At 35.9% G+C, this 21,781-nt stretch overlaps 1 protein-coding gene across 1 annotated transcript in view; it reads left to right on the plus strand.

Annotated features, from left to right (window-relative positions):
• The window catches only part of LOC108693160 (MICAL-like protein 1), a 39,025-nt gene that overhangs the window by 678 nt on the left and 16,566 nt on the right, over positions 1–21,781 (plus strand). Inside the window, exons 2-3 of the mRNA XM_018201944.1 lie at positions 12,925–13,212; positions 19,841–20,019. Coding sequence (XP_018057433.1) covers positions 13,061–13,212; positions 19,841–20,019 — 331 coding nt within the window. The 5' untranslated portion in view covers positions 12,925–13,060. The remainder of the gene's footprint in view (positions 1–12,924; positions 13,213–19,840; positions 20,020–21,781) is intronic.

A 21,781-nucleotide genomic window follows, 5' to 3' on the forward strand; every position in this document is an offset into this window, starting at 1 on the left:
GAACAAGGATCGCGTTGGAAGTAAACACGCTTCAATTTTTAATATTCCCGGTATACGATTTTACTCGTTTCGCAACACTCTTGTTGACACGAGACACTCTGTTTACGCAAGTTCTGCGCGATTATGTCACTCAACTCGATGCTTTATCATAACTGTGTTCACGCATTTCTTCGTGTCTTCGCATATGAAGGAGAAAGAAACAGCCGGTTCTGCTTCCTGTTTTTACATTCTTATGAGTTTGTCCTTTAAGCTACGAAGAGCTCGTATTCGAATTTAAATGATGAGAGGCTACTGTGAAATAAGAATACATAAAAATTCAACGAAGGTCTACACGCAACGCTGGTGAAGTACCATGAAAGAGGGAGAGCGAGAGAGAGAGAGAGAGAGAGAGAGAGAGAGAGAGAGAGAGAGAGAGACGCGACTATCTTACTACCTGTTATGCCGGGCTTGTTCCCACGGTATCCTCGGTTCACGCATGTGTGCGCGAGCACGGCCGTGTGTAGGTAGGTTCAATAGAACGAAGAACAAAGATAGAGATGTACCGCCGAATATTGTTCGGTTCTCGCGTGTTCGTGACGCGTTCGCGCGTGCAACCCGCAACCGCGCCCCACGACCTTGCGTTTGAAACCACTAAATACACCGGTTTTTTTTCTACAGAGAGGTCTTTGTCTTTTTTTAAGTTGGTTCTACATTAGACGCAAGTCAGTCGCAAGGTTGTTGCAACCAATCTGAATCACATTTTGAAATTAATACTTCAGATTGCCTGCCGCGATCTTGCGATTGACTTGTGTCTAAAATCTTAAGGTTTAAACCCTAAGCCATAAGATTAAATTGACTAATCACAATCGAATGTGAAGAGAATAATCGATTGTGATCGGTCAATTTCTTACGGCTTACAATTAAGGATCTTCTACATAGAAGTCATAGACGGTCGTGGAATCTTAAACCGTAGGAAACTGACCAATTCTAATCGAATATTCTCCTTATATTTGATTGTGATTGTGTTTGATTTCCTACGAACATCTATGATTTCTATGTAGAGGATTCTTAAATTACATAGGCCATTACTTAAACTTCAAGACTTGAGCTGTAAGAAATTAACTAATTACAGTCGAATGTGAAAAAAATAATCTACTACTATGATTGATCAATTTGTCAAGGCTTAAAATTTAATGTTTAGGTAAGTCCGGAGCTACAATTTCAAGCTCTAAGCCGTAAGAAATTGATCAATTACAGTCGCATGCGAGGAGAATAATTTATTATGATTCCTTACGGACTTAAGACTTAAAAATTTATTGTAGATCCGGGCTAATGGCTTATTATAAGAAAGCTCATTAAGGAGCACAGACCTTTGCATAAAACATAATATGGAGAAAATCAACCAAAATTCAAATCTTTTATTTCATGGAAAGGAAGGAAATGAAGGATTTAAATTAATTATGCGTAAAGTTACTATTACATTTGTCATACGGCAAAGATTTTAACTTTATTGATTGATTGAAGATATTGATTATAGAATAAAGAGATCCGACAGCTTCTCTTTCTTGCAGTCAATCGATAGGCTTGAAATTCTTTATCGTACAAGTGTAATAACAGCAAGACTATGCTCCCGTCTTTAAAATCTTATTATAGATGTCACTTAATACGACCAGCTACACGATTTTTCGTTTCCTAAGGAAAACGAGAAAATCAAAATAATATCATGTTGACTGAATCATAAAAAAAAAATAAAATAAGGAATTCGGTCAATATGACATGAAATTGACATTACGTTGACTTTCTTATTCTCCTTGGATTTCTTTTCGCTTACTCGACAACTCGCCGGCTGTTTCCTCCTCGCCTATTTGCTTGCTATTTGCGCGTCACCTCACCGCCGCGTCAGCGTAGCGATCTCCATTTCTCGTAATGGATTCCTTAAGTGACTCGTCTCTCCAGGGACACTGGTACATTCTCGTAACTCCCGGCAGAATTTCCCGTACTGATAAATCCATTAGCGGCCGTTCGACGTAATCGGTTTTCTAGGGGGATAAATCTTATCGTGCAGGAGAGAGGCACTGTTGTTCCGTGCGAAGCTGTGTATCAGCTCCATTACGATGTCCCATACATATTCATACGTGCACTATGCCGAGGAGTATCGTCTCAAGCTAGTAGAAGATTACCCGCGCGTCGTCGCGCACAAACGAGGTCGCCGTCCTCGCTTCGCGACAAATAAATTAACAAGACGGTACCCATCTGGCCATTCGCGTGCTGAACTTCTCGCGCGCGAGATAAATCCTTTCGTCGATCTGAAGAAGGTTTAACTATCAGTTACAGTAATCTTCTCTCGAGCGTTCGTGTATTTTTGAATCATTTAACGTCTTAAAGTTCTTATTTTATAACTTTTAAATCATTATTTTTTATTTATTTTCTGATGAATTTCAGGATTAGACTTAATCTGATAATAATGTAAAAATTATATTTTTCTAGTTATGATTAATCATTGGACTAATGGTTTCGTAATGGTAATTTTAGAAACCGGTTTTTTATTATCTGATTGATTTGTGGTTTGGATTTAACCTTACTTAACTTGATAATAATGTAGAAATTGTATTTTTTTTTTAGCTATGATTAATCACTATTTAAATTAAATAAAATTAATAGTTTTGTGGTGTGTGATAACTTTAAGAGATTTTTTATAATAAACCATTAGTAATAAATCAGAAGTTAGAAGCTGGAAATTGACCAATCATAATCGATTATTCTTTTCACGTTCGGCTGTGATTGGTCAATTTCCAGTTTCTGACTTGATTTATTACTAATTATTGTAGAAAGCCTCTAAAAATTTAGTGATCAACAAAAGTTTAGTGATCAACTACAGCTATTAGAAAAATAATTTTTACCAATTATTATCAGTGCTATCAGATTAATCCTTAAAAGATGATTTTGTAATGGTAACATTAAAAACTAGTTATAACTAGAAATTTTTTTTATCAGGTCTAATCATAAGTTAACCAGACGATAAAAAACTCGATCTTAATTATAATATCTGCGATAATAATGTAATGATATTATTAAGAGTTATCACCTTTAAGGTTAATATTTCATTTGTCGTACGATCAATTTTCCATAGGTTGATTGGTTACAAGAATGGAGACTTGGAGGAATTAGAGACTTTTAAACTCAAAAACTTCTCTATTCTGTAGCCAATCAACACACTTAAAATTTTGACAAATGAATTATGAATCCTAAATCTGATTTGTTTTTCTCTGGTTTTTTTCTTTTCTATTATAATATGCATCTACACGTTTAGAGAAGCGCCTTTGAGAAACGTGCCGAGTTAAGTGCATTTCCTCCGGCGGGGAGTCTGTCCGTTGCTATCGAGATCTTTTCACGGTGACCGACCGAATCTCGTTGTAGGCACGTCGGAACGAAGAAGAAGGTGAGTCACGCCGACTAAAAACCCGTCTAAGGCTCGTTTGTGTGAGCAAAACGACGAGGAAACCCCGGTTCGGCGGAAATGAGAGATAAAAGGCCGTGTATGCGGAGCCAGTGGCTCCCCGTGGTTTACGCGTGACGATGGACAGGTTCGGTAGGGACGTTGTATCTGCGTGAACTGCATGAGTCACCGCTTCTAAAAGTAGTCGTTGATAAACAGCCTCTTTATGGGCAAGAACGATACGAGACGACAACCTCGATCTTTGCCCGATCTCGAGACCTGCTCTGATCGCACAGAACAGATTTTTAGGGAAAGGGAAGATTCTCTCTCTCTCTCTCTCTCTCTCTCTCTCTCTCTCTCTCTCTCTCTCTCTTGGATGAACCAGACTCTCGACAACACCAACTTTCGGACAGGTAGTCTTTAAGTCCAATGTGGAGGATCGGTTCGCTTTGAGCTTGCTCCGCCGTCGAGACTCTTCCACATGTAAGACGCAATCGCGTGACCACCTACCCGTCAACTTGAAATTACTTTCCTGGAAGGAAAGACTGGCGTTCCCACCGACGTGCTCGATTGCCCCTCGCAATCATTTCGGCCCCCCTCCGGGACCTCTGCGCCCTTTTTGGCAAGTATACCTTTGCACATTGCAACAGCTATATCGTAAGTACTGCAGTCTTCCTTTTCGCTCGAATTTCAGTTCGTGCGAACGTGAGAGCGAAGTTATACACTTTTCTTTCGCGATGTAAGGAAAAGTGATCTTGATGAACACAATGGTGCCGTGCTGTGCGTGTTGCCTTGTTCGACGGTCTCAAGGTCGAGTTTCTCGTGCGATCCTTAAGCTCACGAAACGATCTTTTCTCGTAGATTTCGGAAAATAGGACAGACGAGCTTTATATGCTTTCATGAAAGCACGCTCACCGTAAAGCTGCTCCGATGGGATTTTACGCGTTGCCGTTTCGTTACGTTCATGATATTTTGTATCCATATCGTTAAATCTAATCTCTCGTGCGTTATTCAAGCTTTATGAAGGCGCTTTAATCGTGATCTTCATCCACGTCTATCTTGATCGCTCATTAAAGCTCAGGTTGCACCGATTTTCGTCTGTTTTTCAAAAGATAAAATGATCGATTCTTCGATTTATTTTGTTGAATCCACTCGTCACGAATTTTACGATCAATAATGCTTGTTTCTACCAATGTAAATTACATCGTTGGAAAGTTCGTGTGACATTTAATATATTTCACGTGTCCCAAACGGTCCACTCAAATTTATTAATTTAACACAAGATGAATATGTATAAGGTATAGCAGAAATATTAAAAAATAAATACAAAAAGGTAATATTGATAGTAAAATCGTGGAAGAATTTTTTTTTCAATAAAATTAACATTTATGATATGTTAAATTAATACATAAATATTTTAGTCATTCATCTTAGAATTTATGAATATATTACTTTTATGTTATTAGTTTATGTACTCATAAATTATGTTATTTTAACACTAAAAAATGTTGAATATCAATTTAATACAAATTATTTTAATAACATTATGTTAAATTAACATTCGAATAAATATTAAAAATTCAATATAAAATTAACAAGGATTTGAGTGGACCGTTTTCAACATAAACATGAAATGTTTTTTACTGTATAACTTCTCGGTTCAGTTTATCAAAATTGTACGTAAATACAATAAAATATTTATTGAATTAATGAAAATTGGTTGAGGAAATGAATTCTCTTAATGATTTAGATTATAAAACTATTACTATAATTGCAAAAATGAATATATAGTTATATAAATGAATCCAGTTATTGTATCAATGAATTAACTATATTAAATCAGACATTAAGTCGAACATTGATGATTAATTCATTGGACCAAAAATGACCCAAATTTTTTCAGTGTTATTTTTTTCTAATTTTTACAATTCGAACTAGAAAAAGATGAAGAGTTAGCCTAATCGAAATTAAAATTAAATTACACAATAAACAAAATTATGTATTTGTGTTGGAAACGTCCACTCACATTCTGTGTTTGTATTGAATTTTTTAATATTTTCGAGTGTTAATTTAACATAATGTAATTATTCCAAAGGAATGAAAACTATTAATTAACTAAAAAAAATATGCTTCTACGATTTGTTTACAAACTGTGTGTCGATATTACTTTTTTTTTATATTTATTCTTTTACATAATATTTGTATAATCTTTTAATATATTTATCTTATGTTAAATAAACCCAAAAATTTGAATGGATGTTTACTTTGACATATTTTTTTCAACCGTATACATTGGTAGAAATAAACATAAAACAAATCGAAGACGGAAATAGGGAAGAGACCTTTTTTATATCATGCTCTTGTGCTAATGAGACATATCTTTCTCGTTATAACGCACTATATGAAGCGATGTATGATTGATACTGTCGTTTAGTCCATCGTATGACACAGTAATAAATTTCATACATTACATTAATGGTTATTTTACGGACGGGCTCTTTTCTTTGTCTAACCATATTTTCAATCAAGAACGTTTGCCACTTTTTGCGATCGAGACGATTGCGTTCGCTAAAGTACGATCCTTAATTGCTGCAAATGGACACGCGAGTTTATCAGCGAGCCGAGCACTGCGCGAGATCGTGATTTTAAATGGTGATTTTAAACCTGCGTATCCACAAGATTGGGGATAACGAGAAATTTTTAAGAATTAAAAAAGAATTCCTTATGATATCCCCGTGATATCACAGATCTGAAAATCAATAGAGTCGAGATTACTTAATGAAAACTATGACCAAGCGTTAAATATTCATCGACTCCTACACGGAAAGAATGATTTTGCTAAAGTATCTAAAAATTTAGCTAGATTATACAGATTTGAAAATAATTTTGTTCGACTATGAGAATAATTTTGTAGAATCTCAAGTGTGATAGCAATGTTGCAAAAAGTTTTGATATTCTGACAACCAGTGCTAAACTAAAACTGCATATTAATGAAAGTAACGTAAAAGTCCGTCATATGTATTAGACCTATTATATCATATATTAAAGATTATTGTTTTTTTTTTTTTTTGCAAAAAAGCAGCTTTGCAACTGTTGCAAGATTTTACATGGTTTAGATTCAATGAGGACCTAAGAACAAGACCAATCATATTAAAGAATTTCACAATAGTTGTAAAGTTGTTTCTTCTATTCAAAGAAGAATCAAAGAATTATTAAGCATTTTTTGGACGAAAGACAAATTAAGATGGCGATTGAAATATGATAGTCAATAGAAAAATACAATAGGAAAGCAACCAATATTATAGAAAGATGCGGTTAGCGAGTATTTGCTCAGATAAAAAAATGTGCTACTTTTATTAAAGCTTTAATTTGAGCGTTTCACAATTATTTTGATGATCGAACAAAATGATTTGCAGACTTATGTCTGAAATTTTAGACTTCAGCAAACTCCGTTCTTTCCGTGCGCAAATATATTTAAGAAAATACGTTGCATACATTAGATCTTTGCCGACGCAAACATGTTTTTTCCAGCACGTCTTACTGAATGAATTTGTGTGCCGGTTTCTCTAACCGCGTAATTTAGCATAAGTAGACGTTAACGATATGGAGATGGCGGCAAATGGTGGAAAGTCCCTCGACGCTATTTCTTCTAATAGTCTCCAGTTTCCCTTGTGCATTTTCTGCGAGAAGCAAAATCGTGTCCGTGATTAATTGAACATGTTGAAACATTAACGTTGTAACACGTTATCACACATGTGTTAGCTATGGTTTCTCACGTGCTCCAGATTCTCAACAAATTAACCGTGTGTATCAGTTGAATTCTAATGAACGTGAAGATATTTAGCGTCTTATCCGAGATCTGACTTTCATCCTCCTGAAAAAAGCTAGATTATTAAAGACGACAAAAATTCGATGCCACTGGGGAAACTCTAAAGAAGAGGTTTAGAATTTAGAAAAGAAAATGTATAAGGACCAGCATTGTACATTTCTTTTTTCGCAAGAGCCATTGGTGGATTGCGAGTGCTTTCACGTCGAGTCGCAAGAAGTGTCACTCGAGACAGTGTAGTGTAGCAAATAATTGTTGAAACGAAAGTTTTCCAAGCTTTCCCGTTTTGCCTGTTTCCGTCGTCACTGCCGTCGGTTCAATTCATAGACAGCGCTCAGCAATGTTAAACATTCGAGGAACGCCAATTTATTCCTTCAGATAGTTGATGTAACGACGAGCAGGAATGTCCGAGAAGTAGAGCGAATTAAGAAGCGGCAGTTTGTGTGTTCGTCTGCGAAACCTTGTACGAGAAAGTCAATCGCATTATAGAACTACGGAGCATCTTCTACTGTCTTCTAGCTATCCTTAAGCGTGTCACCCGGTCGGATGACGTTAACGTCTACTTATTCTAAACTACGTTGTCAATCGAGACGTATAATATAAAAACAGAGCACGTAGAGTGTTTTAAGGTAGGTATATCGCGGTTGGAAGTGACCCACACTGTCCGTCTGTCGATTCCAGGACACGATTAACTGTAAAAATATCGGGAACATCCTAATCTCCTGTGAAACTTGTGATGGCGGAGGTTACTGCAGGTGTCTCGCAACGCCGCAGGCCGTATTCCTCGCCAGCATGAATCTTTCATGAGGCCTCTTCTGTCTCTCTTTCTTGGGGTACGTGGCAGGCTTACGGGGCCACATAGATGCACCTTCACTTTTGCCGAGCGGTGGCCAGCCAGGCCAGCCGATGTCTTTCGAAAGGCTTGGCTGCATCGAACCCTTCTTTGATATCGAGAGCCGTGCCTTTAGGCTCAGCCTGTTCAACACGCTCGATACTCTCTTCTCACTGCATGATTGTACGTTAAATATTATCTTTTCACCAGAGATCGCACCGATTGCGACACATTGCGCTAAACTTGCGCGAAAGCGATATTCGCTGAATTGTCTAGCTTTCTTTGCTTCAAGTGATCGATTTTGTGGTTATATCTAACATACGCTTAATAATTTTCACTTTTATCTTATAAGTAAAAAGTATTTTACTTTCACTCCAATTGTTTCCACTGATTCTCACCTGATTTTCCTTAGAATGGTTCATAAATAACGCACGCCCGTCCGGTTTTCACTTTAACGATCTTATTGCGGGCGTTAACAATTAAGTAGAGAAAACTGCTGGGAGAGGACTGTCAAAAGTCTTACGATGTCACCAGCAGAATATGTCGACTGTTATTCATTTATCAATCGGGCGCTGCTACACGGAAAAATGATTTTGTTGAAATATCTAAAAATTTGCTTGATATATGGAAATAATTTTGTTGAACTATCAAAATAATTATAAGGCGCTGAAGCTGATTGATAAAATATCAAAAATTTTTGGCAGCATTGTTCATTATGTTTAAATTTCCTACGTAATTATTTTGATGGTCACAAAATCAGGGAAACGTCAGGAAAATTGAAAATGATCAGGGAAATCAGAGAAAAATTAGAAAATGTTAACAATAAGAAATAGAAGTAATGGCCATAATCAAAGCTAGACCCATTACTTCTATTTCTTATTGTTGAATTTTCAAATATACGATCCAGTAAAATTCTTATTTAGAAAATTTTATATTTTTTGAAGAATAAAAATTCTTAGCTTTAAAAAAGTTTAATATGCATACATTATTCCTCTGTAGTTTTGGAATAGTATAACATCAATTTAGCAGCTAAATGCAAGCAACAGCCACAACATTAATAGTTTTACATTGCTCCGTAAAAAACGGTTTTCAAATTAACATGAAAATAGAAAAATTGTATTAAATATTATTAAAAGTCAGAGAAAATAACAAAATTTCATCTAAAAATTAGGAAAAATGGAATTTTATTATAGGATGAGGAATTTGACGCAACTCTGTATCTAGCTAAATTATTAGATATCTTAGGAAAATCGTTCTTTCCATGTACAGATAAGTCTCCGCCATTTTTCGTAAAGATCGTGAAGGAAACCGGTTGAGGAGACAATGCTCATACGTTTATGCACCCGTCAGGGCTGTGCCTTCACCTCGCCGGAACATCCGCCCCCTCTGTCTCACGGTGTCTCACCAGTCTCACCTGTAATGCGGCCTTTACAGCCTCGCGGCTGTTGGCGAACGGTGAACAAGGCCGACCACTTTGCCGCATGTAACTTTTACTTATTTCTGCGCACTTACGTTTCACTCACGGCTGGACCATTAATCACCGGTGCACAACGTTGGGGTACCGTTGCAATCGGGGAGCTTAACGACTAAGCGGAGGAGAGGCGATGTGCCGGAAAGCGCGACGGAAAGCTTCTGGACCTGATTACATCGTAATTCATACAAAACCGTCTGACACGAGCGTTTTGTTGTCGAAGCTCTTTGCATTATTTTTTTCTTCTTTCCCTTCGAGAGTGGAAAAACGGACATTGGAGACTTGGATGTCTCCTACTGACTATAAAACGTGATGATTTTTGTCTGCCGGTGAAAGCCGATGAGACAAGTGTGTCGCGGACTTGTCGGAGAAAAAGAAAAGAGGATACAAAAGCAGTGGAAATCCGAGCGTATTTCCAAAGAGTGAAAAAAGTGCGTTGCAATAAAAGCGTGTTGTCATTTTAAAATATTATATGTTTTTGCTATTACGATCTATACACGACAAATAACAGATGAATTCGCGCAGCATAAACGTTTCGCTGTTGGCTACGAGCAAAAACTGGAAACCGAGTGTTTTTTTTTTTTTTTTTTTTCCGTGAAAGAGGCCAATGGGATATAATTAGACAAATGTTGTTACAGATAGGAGACCGTGTTTGGTAGAAACCGGTTAGACTAGGCTAAATGCGAGGATCGACCAAGCACTTTCCCGTTAACTATCTATCCGTTCCAGTTTTTCGCACTCATGTGATATCGCGTGTAATGCATAACACAGCGCCGCTTTATTGCGTTTTAAAGCAATTACGAATCTCATTTATAGACGTGTCGTTGTTGGTCGACTTTCGTATTTGCTAAAATCACGAAGGAGCCATTAATCTAAGCGTCACGCGTTATAGAACGAGAGGCGAGATGATCCTGAATGGATGGATTTCTCAGAAGTCACCTTCTCCTTTTCTCATTTATCGATTCATGCCGAGAAAGGTGAAAATAGAGAGATCAATGCGATTTCTTTCTGAAACTTGTAATTATTTCTATACCGTATCGCGGATTTCCCATTATATAAAACATATATCGCCCTCAATTTTTAATCACTACGCGAAATCGTAACTTGTTACGATATACCTCCATCCTTTCTCCTTCTTCTGCCCGGTGTTCTTTCATCGATTTCGGCGAATTGTCTCGGTTCGCGGATTCTTTAATGTATAACTAAGAGGAAACGATGCGTGGAATAACTAAGGGCTAACGAATGCAGCGCGTAAAACACGCGCGCGCGATTTTACGCTTGACCCGGTGCGTGGTTTCACGCGTTGCTCACGCGGCGCAGCCTCCCGCTTTCACGTTGCGCAAAACATCATTCGGTCCCCGATCGTCAACGATATTAGCGATTTTTGCAGTTCGCAATCTCTCTCTCTCCCTCTCTCTCTCTCTCTCTCTCTCTCCCCCTCCCTCCCCCTCTCTCTCTGTTATCCTAGCGATGACTTTTGAGAGCGGCTCTATACAGCCCGTTACGACAAAACTTACACTCAATCATTCCAAACGGCGCCACCGATTTGCGGTGACACTCCTGTTTTCTCTTTTTCTTTCTCTCTTTTTCTCCTCCTTTTCTCTCTTTGATGTCGTTTAACATTCGTGACACTGCAAACATTTGCGAGAGATCTCTGAGAAAATATCTCACATTTATTTACACGTAACGGAAATGTAGTCAGAGATTAATCAGCACTATTTGATTCTAAGAACGACGTTGTCTTGTCATTAAAAAAAAAAAACTTTTTATTCTGAATTGTGTAACATCATCTTGGAGAGATGATTATAATAATTAATTTTATCAATTTTAACAATCAATATAATGTACATCTAAGGAAATTTGTGAATGTACTGCAATCGTATGAACTAAGAAAACAATTGTGTGGACAATTTTTAAGTTTTAACAACACAAAGAGCATCGATTTACTGAGACAAATACATATGACGATGGATTTTATTTTCCAAACGATTACAGTGAGAGCAAGTTTTTTACCTCGTTTTTTATCAACTACAATATATTATATTGAAAATTGATGATGCCGCTGAAATGGAAACATATATATAATGTTAATAATTTTAATCATGCGATCTCGTGCGGATAAATAAAATTTTTTAAATGCGAAAAAATTTTAATTTTTATATTTAATCATCGACAAGATTTAGTCAATTTTTATATTTAAACGTTTAACTACTACATGTAACTTAACTTACTTAACTACTACATGTAATAATATGGCGATCTTTTTATTTTTATTTTTATTTTCAATTGTATACTTTTTATGTGTAACACTGAAGACTTAATGAAGGTCTGTATTTTAAATGTTTGTAGCGATCAGATATTGAATGTAGATTAAGAATTAACTTTAACTCATAGCCTTTCTCCTTTAACAATTTTATTTTTTAAAAATCTTGAGTCTAAATAATTTGATCATTTTTATTCTGAATTTACTAAAAAAAATAGCTTTAAGAGAGTATATACTGTATTTACTATACTATATCGACATACATCATTCACGCTCTGTCAAGCTAGCAGAACCAAATGAGCAGAATCGAAAAAGACCTATTTAGATTTATTATGCACTATTTAGATTTATTATGTGCTAATTTGTGTCACAAAACATAATTTTATACTTATGTGCCTTTTAAAAGAAACTCGTTGTTAGCTTAATATTAAGTTAGCAGAATGTTCTGGCGGTTAGAAGTATTATATATTTTAATGTTTAGTGCATATATGTGCTGCATATATTTCCATCTTCAGAGTTCTTAAGTATATAGCTAATCGAATAGATTTCGAATTTAACCGTGAATTTAATTTTAAAGTGAATGTTGCAAATGCAACACTCGTCCCTAGAGAAAATTACGTGATACCAATAAAAGTATTAAATTAATTAATAGAATTATATTTAATGAACCGAAAAAAACATTAAAAATAACAAATTGTAGAGATCTGGTTTTAAACGATTTTTTGCCTGTTTCTATTAATGTAATTTAATTTTAATTTAACTTTTCTCTTTAACTTTTTCTAATTCTATAAGAATTTTCGATTCGAAAAAAACTTGACTTTGCAAATCGAACTGTCAATTTATGTTAACCACACGATCAATAATATTATCAGTAATATTATTTGTTAGTACTAATAATATTGTTGATCGTATAGGGTCATTAGATTCATCAGCAAAATTGCTCTTTCAGGTGTAGAAATGGGTTTTAAGCGATTTTGTCGGTTGAGTTAACCGTCGATTAAGTTAATAGGAGTTTGGCTAAAGTTGCCCTTAGGGTTAATTTAATATTCTGATAATTATCTTTGCACATTGTAGCTGTGGACCTATTTACATGTGAAAATTTGTTTCTCTTTTCCAGAAGCCAAAGTATTATTGAAAAGTCGCATTAACGATATAGAGACCATAGAGGAGTAGGCCGAGTGAAAGAGAGGTAATCGCCGTTAGAGGAAGTCTCTCGCAAAGTGTAAAAGAGGAAAAAGGAAGCCATAAGCACGATGAGTGAGAGACGTGGTACGAAGGCGCTGGAGCTTTGGTGCCGTCGGATAACCGACGGTTATCCGGGTGTAAACGTGCAAAACATGACCACCTCCTGGAGAGATGGGCTCGCCTTCTGCGCCATGATTCATCACTTTCGGCCGGACCTCATGTAAGTTCATAGCGAATATGTAACTGCCGTTGTAACATGGTAAATATCTCAGAAAGATATCATATTACATAGATAACGATGCCAAATCATTGTGCCGTTTATCGAATGCTGCTCTCTCGAGTTGCAGTATTTCCTGGGAACGATCGATTTCAATGGGCCGATCATGTGTACTCTTAGAGGTGCGATTTAATCCACACATTGCTCGATTCTTGACGCGTCTTCAAATTGTCCTCGTTAAGCCGATTGTCTCATAAATTAAGTGAGAAAGAATTCTCAAGTACTCGTCCGACTTGCCGCTTCATCTTAATTATACGTAAATTAAGTAAGAGAGCTTGGACGCTCATGCGTCTCGTCCTCTGGCTCGTCGATCATATCTCATCTTAATTATGTGCAGTCCGTTGACTCTCGAGAAGATTCTTTATTCGACGTGCATATTTCGACACGATTATTTCATTACTATTATAGATATTAGATATTAAATGCAATAAGGTGTAACAAGAAAAAAAAGTGAGGAATTCATGGTATCTGTGCATTAATACTTGAGGAATTATTAAGATATCCGAGAATCTCTGGTGATCCCAAAGATGCAAAGAACTGGAGATTTCTGAGGCATCTCCGACAGATTGTCTCCTTCATAGTAATCCCAAGATTTCGCGTCGCCGGCGCTCGGCGACGAAGGAAGGTCCTTCTAAAAATAGAAGTTCAGTGAATTGACGATCGATAAAGCAACAGCAGCCTGCACCCATCACACGAAGGATGTGTCCCGATGTTTTATAGGTGATAATGGAATGCAGTTGGAATTGTGTCACGTTATGCAATGTGAGATCGGTGACACTGTATTCCGTGATTTTCGCTTGGAACATATTCTATGTTCGACCGTTTAGTGTTTTCGAAACATTTTTCTTCAAATTACAGTCTGTCGATGATACGTTTTAACCCAGTTGCATATTGCATAACGCGGCCCAATGTATTACAGAATGTAACCTGCTTTCTTTACTGGTCAAACGATACTCTGACACACACAATTTGCATTCCTTCATCGAATAATAAAGTTGATTTCAATTTACGGTTTTGTTTTTTAAAATTCGAAAATAATAACCTTGAGGTGTTAATGTTGATAATCGAGTTTGTTTTTTCTTCCGCATATTCTTTTTGGCGGATAATCGATAAACTAGAGTAAAAAAACTAGACAACATCGCAAACGTCGCAGAGATTTGTCTTCAATTATTCATGAAACGACAACACCTCCAGCTTTCCTGGCGGCTGTCCAAATAAATATCTCTTGGTAGTCGAAAACATCTGATAATTATCGCAATCATTCAATACGTTAACGCGAACGAATAAACAACGCGAACAGAATATATTTGTACACGTTGCCAAAGAATTTTGCGGGAAAATAGTTCATGTAAATCACGCGGTTAATTTTACAATAAGTTTAATAATTTTATAATTTACGTCTCGAAATGTCAGGATAAACCGCAAAGTAATTTGTGGATTGGATCATTGCCCGTCATATATCATGATAAGATGTATCCTGTTACAGATTAAGTGGCGTTTTTTAAGAGGAATGCGCTCTTATCGAAACAAGAGAGCTCGATCTTCCTTTATCATCTACTTACAAAAAGCCTCTTCATCTTGATTTTTATTGATTTTATTCTATTCTTTTGAATTTCTATCGAAGGTAGCATTATCACAGTTTGATAGACACAATATATACGTCTTTATCTATTTCGATATTATAATTGTGAGTGAAGCACATCATTTTTAAAAGTATATATTAAAATTTATACTTTTCAAAGTGTATCCTTAAGAATAACGTCCTTTTTGTAGGGAAAAATGTTTGTTTGTATGAGAATTTCTCTTAGAACTTCGCTCCAATAGTCAAGGTCTCTCACGACGAAGGGAATTCGCTTTTTATCGCGGACGAAGGATCGTTGCGAAGTTATTCTTCATTTTTCCTCCTCTTATTGTCTCGGTCAGTCCAGTAAAATCTACTCGGACGTAACGGCGGAAGCAATAAAACGGCGAGAAGTTTTCTTTTATTACTTTCCGTTCTCGCGGTTGAAACAAAATTTTCTCCTTTTCTTGCTTCCTTCTTCGTCTTCTCATAGTGAACTTCGGAAGTTTCAGAGTTACTTTAACTTTCAACAAAAGACAAAGAGATTCCGTGTCGCGATGCGCATGATAATGCTTCTTGATAGTTATTGTCGTAAGTAGATTTGCGTACAAAGCGATTGAAAATTAAGAAGAGCGACTCGATCGACCTTTATTGTCGAGAAACTGAATTGAAGAATCGGATGAGAATAACCCGGAAGAGTATCACGTGAGAATATCTCGGCGATCTCCGACGAGAAGCACGAGTGAAAGTGAAACTGACAGGTGTGCCGATCGCAGAATAATCACGTTGTACGAAACCTTTGCGCCTTTGGTGAAATTCGTGAGGTTACGTTAATTCTGTAGATGCGCGCGTTAAAACGTGGAGCAAAAGGATAAGAGGCGAGAATTTATAGTCATAACGTGGTGCTGTTGCGGTTTGAACTTTCGCTCGCTCGCAGTATTGCGTTCAAAGATGGTTAATGCCGTGATATACAACTCTGATCTCTATACGTTCTATTGGATTCATTCGTTCGGTTGCACGATTACTCATTCGATATATAACGTTTTTCCATTGATTCTTCCTTCTGCCCATCGTAATTTCACGAAAGGGGTTTTGCGAGAGATATACGTAAAGTTATCACAAATCAGGGAAATCAAGGAAGTATTAGGCAATTTTGAAAAACGGGAAAAGTTAGGGGATTTTGCAAAATTTTCTACAAAATAAAAATTCTTGACTTTAAAGAAATTTAATATATCGTATATTATATCTACGCAGTTTTGAAATATTACCAACTTAATAATTAAGGAGCATAAAACACATTAATATTACGCTTTAAACTATTGGATTGTCCGGAAAGTTCGTGCCGATGTTGAAAGAAAATTGAAACGCAGAAAATTTTAGTATACGTTTATTAAATTATATAGGTTAGTCGGCACGAACTTTCCGGACAACCTAATACATAATACATACATGTGAAAGTTATGTTCATAATATTCTATTTTTATTGAGTAACATTTATATAATCTAAACATTTTTATAGAGATTATTTATTTTATTTTGATATTAATTTTATTATTATAAACAAAAATTTTTTAAATAATAACTAAAATCTAAATTTTTTTATATAAATATTTTAAGTACTAAAAATGATTTATGCAAAGTTTCATTAAGATTCACCAATTAGTTTATAACAAATAAATTTTTTGTTTATTAACTGAACAATTAATGTCTGAATCTCAATGTAACTTTACTTAAATATTTTTTGATTTATAAAGTACTATATAAAAAAATTGAAATTTTTATCATTATTTTATAATACATTTTCATATATTTCTACTACTAGAGTACAAATTAAAAAAATATTACTTTTTATTGAAATAATTTTTGATTCAGATAGTCCTGTCTCTCTAATTTTTTTGTATTACTTTTAAATGCAATTTAGAATAATCTTTTTTGTATTACTTTTTTGTATTATTTTTAAATGCAATTTAGAATAATTTTTTCAAGTAATTCTTAACATATTGCATTTAAAAATATACAACCTCCTTATATGCAAGCAATATCAACACTTAGCAATATTAATAATAAATATTGCTATTATATTGCTATTTTAATATTGCTAATTATTATATTGCTTTATATTTTATATTTTTATATAATATTGCTATTTTAAATTGCTCTGTCTATATAATATATTTAATAATTTCTAAATCAGAATGAAAGTTCAAAATATTAAAAGTATCAGGGAAAAATTATGTGTCTGAGGATAAGACATTTGTGACAACTCTGATATGATGGTTAACGCCAAATGGTGTGTGCACGTGGATGAAGTATCACCAATAAAGCCGAAAGACGAGTCAATTCGTGTGTCTTTTTTTGCGGCAGCAATAGGGAAAGATGAGGATGAGAGGAAGAGAATAAAAGGGATGGGTGTGGCACCGATCTGGTGGAACTCTGACTCATCATGACCTCGTCCCAGACGACCGCCCGTCGTCCATCAGATCCCGAATTTATCGCGAGTATCAGGAGCTTACCGTAGTAAGTTATTGGAGAAGAAACATTGACGATACGATGTTCCGTTGTATATAATCGACATCATTCTCTCTATAGATACGACCGAGAGAAATGATCGCGCGAATGATTCTTGATATATCTCCTAGAATTTCACGCTGCTTCGATTCTTAATAATCACGAATGCAATTTCGAAATGCTGGAATTTCTGACATATGCACAATGCGCGTTTGCGAAGAATGAATGACACGTCGAGTTTACGCTCTAAATAAATCGTAAGAAAAGTTTGACATCCGCACATGCTTTGCCATCATCATCATCGCGCTATCAATCCGGCAACCGAACTCGAGCATCGAACAGGTGCTCATCTTTCGACCTAGAATTTCAAGTATTACTTCAATCGCCGAGCGATATGCGGCCTGTGCATATCGATTCTCCTAAAAGTGGAACACTCGTAGCCTGATGTATAGACAGTTGCGAAAAAAATAGGCATCAATGCGCCATAAAAAAATAGATAGATTCTATATACAATTTTATAATCGGTTGTAAATTACAAAGGAAAACTGTCCATCGAGATGAAAATGTAATATTATATTTTTGGAATGCATTGGTTTTCTAGTTTACGCGATTTTCCAAGGACACTGGAACTTTTTTTTCAGACTGAGTCATCTTTTTTGAATCTCTTTATAGATCCCGAGATACTGAGAAGATTTTGTCGGCAATTTTATTTCGACAAGTCTACTGTTTTGCATTACAGCGTTAGCTTGATTAGTTATTATCAATCAGTCACTTGAATCCCGATACCGACGGTAGAGCACCTACGGAAACAATCGTGCTTTACTTAATATGGATTATTTCCGTTTAATCAAAATTTCATTACATTCTCATTTTCTTTCTTCATAAATAATGCATATCTCAATGAATGGCCCGTCTTGATAACCGAGTCAAATACGTGGCACACGTGCGAGATGAATTACACATTCGTGGCACCTTTTCAGTCATGCGAAAATTTAACTCCGTTCTCGATATAATCTGCTAGAGACGCCTACATATTTCTGATATGTTTTGTTATACGGAATGTATACAACGAACCTACTGGTATTAAATGATAAAATAAAAATGAACATCCAAATATATCTCTAAGCTTTTGCTGTAAAGATCAACTAAGAGTTTCTTACAAAACATTATCAAACTACCACATATCATCAAATTCCCATATGAGTACTTTTAGTGCCACGAAGGATATCGAGTCGGTATTTTATTTCAGGCCGAGTGCGCTGCAGCATATCGTTAGTTATGATGCCAATGGCAGCCACAATTCGGTTACATAAAGTCTGTATTAGACTAAAGATTCAGACTGAATTTGCTCAAAGCAAAGTTTATTAAACTTAATATTGGTTTCCTTTCTTCTAATTAATTAATTTCAATCTTTGACTTAAGACATTTTTTGATATCTTGGAGAAGAAAACTATGTTTTGGATAAATTTCTCAGAAGAAGAAATCCAAGAAAGTGATATCAAGGGAATAAGAATTAAGGGATCCCATCGTACGAGTCAAAATACAAACTTGAGTGTATATATAATACTTAAAAAAAGACCAAATTGTCGACTGGAATTGGCTCTCCCAATTTTTGAAAAAATTAACTTTCTATAGCTTATTCTCATTGTTAATACGCACATTTCGAATTTTCTTTTGCACACTTCTGGTCAAAAAGTTATTTAAAAAACAGTATATTCTCATATAGGGAACTAGCCTGTCAACTACGATCAAATTAGAAATTATTTAACTAGTCTTAATTGATGCAGATTGATGCAGATTTAATTTGTATACTTTCAATTAGAAAGTTATTTCAAGAGTTTTTGCAATAAACGTGAATCCAGATACGATGAATGCTAAAGTCACGTTATCCTTTTTTAAATTAATTGTTAAGAAAAAGATAACGTGACTTTAGTTCATCGCATCTGGATTCACGTTTGGGGGCCAACTTTACACAGGTATTTACATTACTTGATGTTTATAAGACAATATTAAAATCCCGAAGATTTATCATATACACATTTATACGGCACTGTACTTCGATTTGAATAAATTAAAAAATCACAAGCACATGTCAGAAAAGTGTCAGAGTCGATTGTAAAAATTATGAATTTTGTTATTTTGAAATTGTTTCGATATTCAACATCCGTTGCTCATTTTCGTTTATTAAGAGTAACGGATTTCGCGCGACTATTCTTTCTTTAAAGACCAGACATATTTAACGTGTCGTTTACGAATTACATATTTAGCAGCGGTGGTTATTTATACTTGCTCCTAATGAAAAAAGCGATTCTCACCATACCACGCCCACGAGTAATCAGTAGTCTGATTTATTCAACAAATCCTTTTTACACATTCGACGTTTTATCGAGTGACCTTCGGAGGGAATAAATGTGGCCGAGGGATTGCGCTGAAGTAACTGCTAGTAGAAGATTAATACTGTTTAGCGAAAGATAAAAAACTTAGGTCGCTTTTTTGTTACAGCGACTTCAACAGCCTGAACAAGGACGATGTGTACAGAAACAACGAGCTGGCTTTTAGAACAGCCGAGCAACATCTTGGAATTCCCGCACTCCTAGACGCCGAAGACATGGCGTCCTGCATGGTGCCCGATCGATTGTCCATTCTCACCTACCTCTCGCAATTTTATCAAACTTTCGGAGGTTAGTATATCTCATCGTGATATTTCTTAGTGGAGAGCCAAAGTTGATTTTATGAAAGAAAGTTACATTCGTATTTAGAATTGTCTCACAATCAGAACGTCTTATTACGCGAACACCAAACATTCTCTGGCTCTTGGAATGCGTTGAAAGATTTAATTAAATTCCTCGATTCGCTTGCTCGCCGTTACTGTATTAAATCCCCGAAATTGAAATAATTCAAGCAGTCCAGATGTCGACGGCTGCATTTGCCAGCCTCATTTTCTTTTTCGAAAGATGTCTGACCCAAATAAGCACATCACGAGTAATCCGAAGAATACATGACGATTTAATGCCAGTTTTTGTTTCCAATCTTGACTATCGACCATTCTTTTCATTGTTCTTCCCCAGACGTCTCTATCGTACAATTCCATTGGAAAGTTGGAGATTTTTTCTTAAAGGAACATTTTTGTTTATACTTGTCAATCATCGCAGTATCTTTTTTATTTAATTTAGCGAAAAGAAACTTGTATGCAAACTTAGTTTGCGTAATTCACTTTTTCTTTGTTGCGAGGAAGATCAATATAATGATTTGTATTAGAACAACGATAAAGAGAGAGCAAGTAAATTTGATTTACACATATTAAAATTTTTCTCGGGTAAACGAGACTTCACGGTCATGTCTCTAATATTATGACTCTGATTTCGAGGAACACGGACTACGAGAAAAAGTGTTTTTATCGGCACACACATCACGTTCGTTTTCAAGCTGAAATCAGGCGAGTCCGATCGACAGGCGTGACGTTCGAAACGTCGCAACGCATTAATGTCTCACATGCTCGACACGATCACACAGCCCGTTACTAAATGGGCCAAATAGGCCGCGCCGATCGGGCTCGTGTCAGCGATTGGTTTCTAGCTTTCTCCTCTTCACTGGCGTATCTCTCGCAATTGTCCCTTCGATTAATATCAAGCGCGTGACGTCTGTCGCGGAAGTTGCGACTATACAAGTCGAGGTCGGTATTTGCTTTGACAAACGCGAAATGCGAAGCACAGATCATTTTGAAATGTCAAGTTAATTTTTCTTCTCGCTCAACATTTCACGACGTGAACGTGATATCTCAATGAAATTTCTTTCGTCCCGTTTAATTTTGGTACACAATAAATATATCGCAGTTCTAGATCTCTTCGCACTTCTCATAAGCGACGCAGTGGCCGTCGTTTTGCTTTCTGGCGAGAGAACTTCTGTCGAATGAAATTTAATTCGTCGTTTTTATCAGTTCCCTAATGGGCTTTGGTTATCAGGAGCTCAATTAGTCGGCTGTCCGATTGCGACACAGGCTACAGGCTTTGAAAATTTGAGTAGCCACTTGTTGAGCCGCCGCAAGATTTGCATTCCTTTTTCCGTGGCTCTTTTTCACCATTCTCATCTCGATCGGAAAATAACTGCTGCGCGGCATCGACCGTTTATGTTATCGTTTACAACCACTTGTTGAACGGACGTTATTACGTCGTCTACGTTGTTACAAAATTTTTGCTCTCCTTTACAGCGACAAGCGCCAACGAGTTGTCTTAGGAATTACACATTTGATGAATGTGCTTGCCAAGCACAATATTTAATTTTTTCAACGTGTATCTAGATGTTGTTGTACTTTATGCCCGCAATTATTGGAAGTATTAAATTTTTTTCTGCCTCACGCGGAAATAATGTTTACTTAACTCTTTATCATCAATATTGGACTTAATAATAATAGTAATAGTAATAATAATAATAATATTATAATAA

This window comes from Atta colombica, unplaced genomic scaffold, assembly GCF_001594045.1.
Source record: "Atta colombica isolate Treedump-2 unplaced genomic scaffold, Acol1.0 scaffold88, whole genome shotgun sequence".
Taxonomy (NCBI): domain Eukaryota; kingdom Metazoa; phylum Arthropoda; class Insecta; order Hymenoptera; family Formicidae; genus Atta; species Atta colombica.